At 46.4% G+C, this 5,089-nt stretch overlaps 1 protein-coding gene across 1 annotated transcript in view; it reads right to left on the minus strand.

Moving 5' to 3' along the window:
- RMDN3 (regulator of microtubule dynamics 3) overlaps positions 1–5,089 on the minus strand; it is a 22,286-nt gene that overhangs the window by 12,921 nt on the left and 4,276 nt on the right. Inside the window, exons 2-3 of the mRNA XM_029965722.1 lie at positions 4,500–4,646; positions 278–582 (exon numbers count right to left, since the gene is read on the minus strand). Of these exons, the coding sequence (XP_029821582.1) occupies positions 278–582; positions 4,500–4,646 (452 nt within the window). The remainder of the gene's footprint in view (positions 1–277; positions 583–4,499; positions 4,647–5,089) is intronic.

Consider the following 5,089-nt stretch of genomic DNA (forward strand, 5'->3'; position numbering starts at 1 on the left):
CGGGCTCTGCTCCCAGGGAACAAGGGACAGGATGAGAGGGCACAGCCTCAAGTTGTGCCAGGGGAGGTTCAGGTTGGACATCTGCAAGAATTTATTCATGGAAAGGGTGGTTAAACATTGGCAGGGGCTGCCCAGGGAGGTGGTGGAGTCCCCACCCCTGGAGGTGTCCAAGGAAGGACTGGACGTGACACTGAGTGCTCTGGGCTGGGGGACAAGGTGGGGATCAGCCAAGGGTTGGAACCTCAGCAAAGAAATTCCTCCTGATGTCCAACCTGACCCTCCCCCAGCACAGGGACACCACAAGGCACCTTTACCGCCAGCTTGTTGTTGAGGAGCAGCTGGAACCCCTCCCTCCTGTCCTGCTCGTCCCCGGCGTGCAGGCGGTCGGCCTGCTGCAGGAGCTGCCCCAGCCCCTCCTCCAGAGAGGAATCCAGGGCCAGAGGGGCTTCATCCTCGGTGACCAGGTCCAGGGAATCCCGGCGCACCGTCCTCACTGTGTCACAGCTCACTTCATCCTCCCCTTCCTCGCTCTCCCTCTCCGACTCCCGGTCATAGTCGGACTCGGCGTTGGCCGTGGTGTAACTTTGGGAGGAAAAAAAAACCGACACAAAACCAGTTTGGGGAGCTACTCCTAACAGAGGAAGAGGAGCATCTCAGCTTATCCTGCACGACACAAGCGTCTCAATCTTGGGTTTCTTGGAACAGTCACTATTTCTCACGTAATATATCAAAAAAATCTGAAGGAAAGCACAGAATGCTGAAGGATGAAGGTCCCTTGGAACTTCAGTCACAAGTGGGTTTTGAGCAACATGGACTAGTGAACAGTGTCCCTGCCCATGGCATGGGGGTGGAACTGGATGAGCTTTAAGGTCCCTTCCCACCCAAACCATTCCAGGATTTTAAGTGTCCCCACCTCACCTGCACACCTTGGCAGCTCCTCTTAGCTCTTCTAACTGCAGTGTAACAGAATTAAACAGCTGAAAGCAGAGCCAGGACTATTCAGTTAAATATATGGATTATAAAGGAGAACTTCAACAATCCATCTGGAAAGTATAACCTGAGGGATTTAGCCTGCTCCAGGGAATTTTAGGCACAACAGCTCTCCTGGCAACACCTCATCCCTCCATCATCCTGGTCACTAAATGCTGCACAGCTCGTTCCCACTGCCAGGTGAAAAGGTGAAGAACAGCAGGAAAGCCACCAAGACTCTTTTCCAGCAGCAAGAAAACCAGCAAGGAGCAAGAGGATGAGCCACAAAGAGACACCACACATGAAAAACCCAGGGAATGATTCACAGCTGAATTAATCAAAAGAACCAGGACATGGTTTAGGGAGGGTTTTGGTGGTGCCACAATGATGGTTGGACTCTATGACCTTGGAGGTCTCTTCCAACCTCCTTGATTCTGTAAAGCTCAGATCCAAGCTTCTGAAAATGGCTAAAATTAAGCTCCCCCAGCACTTAAGGTGGGAATTTAAAATTTTAACTGGCATTATACAGTGGCACCACTGCAGAGGGGGAGTCTACTCACAAAGCCAATTTCTTTTAAAATAAGATTATTTGTCCCCCTCACACTGACCTGCAAGCTCTTAACTGCAGAACAGGCACAAATCAGGCAGTAATTTCAAAATTACTGCACTTTAATATGTGGATTTTGTTGATTTAGGTGAACAACAAGACAACTACACCAGTTCTGCCAGAATTAAATTCACTGCAGTCTGAGGGCACTGGGTACCTCCAGCACTGTGTCCCGGCTGGATTCCTCTTCCCAAGGAACAGCCCTGTGATCCTGCCTTTGTCTGGGGACCCAGATATGTGCCCACAGTCTGTATCTGAAGGAGGCAGTGACAGCACTTCACCCACACCTTGATAACAAGACACATCTGGCTATCAAAGCTTCACTTTTCTGAGAACCATCCATAACTTTCAAGCATTTCCCTCTCTGGCAAGAGGGTGAACCAACACCCTTGCTCAGTAGAGCCTCCAAACCCTCATCCAGAAATTTAAAACCCACCATTTCTGTACTGCAACATTTTAAGGCAAGGAACAAAGAGTCAGCAGAGGCAGGAAAGCAGGGATGCCATGCTGGAGATGCCACTGAATTCATGGATAATGCAGCAACACAGGGGTAGGTGACACTGGCAGGTGACACTGGCTGAGCTCTGTTTCACATTAAAAGCTTCATTTCTTTACATTTCTTAAGATTAATTAATAACATATTAATATTAAGGTATTATTAGTTCTCTAGACTACCCCATTTTCAGTAGTTGGGCACAAACTCCTCAAATTCCCATATTTCCCCATCCTAACCCCCAACATTTTCCTGGCAGCTGCCAAGGTTTCAGTCCTTCAGCTCAAAAAACCCCCATGTTTTCTCCCAGTTGCTGCAGTTCAAAAAGACAAGGAACAGGACAAGCTCAAAGCTTTCAGGGAGATTAAGGGATTTAGATGTTATCAGCCTATTTTCCTGAACTTACAATGATGGAACTGGAATACTTTAGGAGGACCTCTGGCTAAAACACATCCTGAAGGAAAACAGAGTCTGGAACAAAAAAGCCCACAGAAAGGAGAGGCAAAGAAGCCCAAAACCCAAAGCCACACCGGGAAATTAAACAGCCCAAAACCTCTGAGAACTCGCTGATTTTTGGGAATTGTGTATGGAATAGGAGAAGCTGCTCATGTCCATGTGGTTCACAAAAGAAAGCTGAAATGGGAGTTCTTCGTTCTGAATTCCATAAAAATAATTCAACTGCCAGCAAGGAACATCCAGCTGAAATTTATCTCATTCTTCCTCCCAGTGGCTGCTCCAGAGCTTCAACTGTTTTTTCCAAAATTTACATTTCCTGCCTTGATTTTAACCCTGAAAATGTTACTCTTCTGGTACATTTACATCTCTACCAGACAATACTGCACACTAAAGGCAGCTGGTCCTGACCAGACTGACATTATCCCTATGGTCCTACACAGGGAGAAATTACATTATTCCAGGGGTTTTTTTAAATCAGATGAGAGTTCTAGTTACAGATTTTAGTTACAATGTAAGAACTCCTCCAACCATCACTGGATTCCCAATAAATTAATGAGGCTTTGCAGTAAAACACACCCCTGTCCCCTAAGGAGGCGCCTTTTCTGAACCTTTGAATTCCTGGCCTCTGCCACAACTTACAGTTTTCTATCTGCAGGGGACACCCCAGGCTGGGATCAAGGTGGACAAAACCCACCTTTTCCATCAATTTTACAAAAGCCACTGTCACCCTGATGATTCAGTGCATCTGCTGTTACCCAAACAGCAAATGTCTCGTCTTCAGAACCAACTAGACATTTTAAAATCTGTTCTGCACCCTCGTTCCCTATTACACCACCATGAATCACTCACTGCCTCATTTCCCTCTCATTCCAACACCCACTCCGGATGAATGAAGCTCTACAACCCCAGTGACATCATCCCAGCTCTCTCCTGCCACACCAGCTCCAGTTAGGAGAGAGAAAACACTGAAATGACACGATTTTAGGGCAGTCACAGGTTGCCCTCCTGCAGATCCATGTTTTCCATCCTGAGAAGACAAATCCCCTGCTGCAAAGTGCTGGCACCAGCTCACAGGTCATTTGGCTGCTCCCCATTGTGTCCAAACTTCCCCTGAAATGCTCCCACTGCTATAAAATCTCTCTTTAAATTACATTTCAACTGCCCTGGGAAAAAACTAACACGTTTTGGGACACACTTCCATACCTCAAATGCTACCAAATTGGTCTGACTGAGGCACAAAAGAGCAGCATTTCCTTGGAAAATCAGCAGTCACCACCAGGTGTGCAGGAGAACTCTTGCTGCTTGTCTAATATGAATATACCTAAAGCCATATTGTCATTTTTAATGATGTTCTTAAACTACTCAGTACTTTCCTGTCCTGTGCAGGGCCAGGAGTTGGACTTTGATGATCCTACTAGGTTCCTTCCACCTCAGGATATTCCCTGATTGTGTGAGTTTATAACTTTCACCTGATTTTAAACTCTAAGAACTTAAAACAATTGATCTCACAATGGGAAAAAAAAACCAAGAAACACCCTAGTTGAAGACATTCGGTTAACTGAAGACATTCAGTTAATTCATTCTGAACTTTCTCAAGTTTTCCAGGCACTCAAAAATACATTATTGTCTTGAAATTTTATTTCTAAACATTCTCACTTCGGTCCCAGGCTGGACTTCTACTTTCCTTCTTTCTACAACGTTCCATAACCAAATTATTCCTTTAAAATCACCCTCCCTCCCTTTTATATATATATATATACACATACATGATTTTTTTCTTTCTCTAGAAGTCAGGATTCTTGCAGATCTCCCAGTCTGGCCCTGGCAGTGACACATTTACTGCAATAAAAGCAAACTATAACAGGCTGACAGACACCCAGTGGGGAAAAAAAATTCCCTTAATTTCTGTTCTAAACAGCTCAGATGTGGCACGAAAGCACCTGAAAGCTGCCCCTGGCCTGGTGCTCTGCTTACCCCCCTTCACTCTCTCCATCATCCGTGTTGGCATTCCCTGAGCTGGCTGTGAAATAAATGGAGCTGGAGCCTGTGGAGTCACTTCTCTCCCTGGGATAGGGGAACCTCCTCCGGCGGTTCAGTCTCTGGGTTTCTTCCAGGTGGGACCTGTGAGGAAGGGAAAAAGAAAAAGAAATGAATATTTGGTAGTGAAAGAGCTGCTATTTCCCTTCCCTTCTCCTCTCCAGCAGACTCCATCCAACTCCCTTTACGTCCAAAGAATTCACAGGGTGATTTACTCCAGCTTATACAAACATCCCACTCCCAGGGAGGTTGTATTCTCCAGGTGAAGCAAGCCTTGGTCCATATACAATCCATATATAATCCATGTCTAATCCATATATGCAATATTCATCAGGTCTCTTCATCAGGAACCGCAGTGGCAGGACAAGGAGTAAAGGCTTTGGACTGAAAGAGGGGAAACTGAGGTTGGATATTGGGAAGGAATTCCTCCCTGTGAGGGTGGGGAGGCCCTGGCACAGGTTGCCCAGAGAAGCTGTGGCTGTCCCTGGATCCTTGGGAGTGTTCAAGGCCAGGCTGGATGGGACTTG

The sequence above is a fragment of the Manacus vitellinus genome, unplaced genomic scaffold, assembly GCF_001715985.3.
Source record: "Manacus vitellinus isolate BGI_N305 unplaced genomic scaffold, ASM171598v3 scaffold_118_pilon, whole genome shotgun sequence".
Taxonomy (NCBI): domain Eukaryota; kingdom Metazoa; phylum Chordata; class Aves; order Passeriformes; family Pipridae; genus Manacus; species Manacus vitellinus.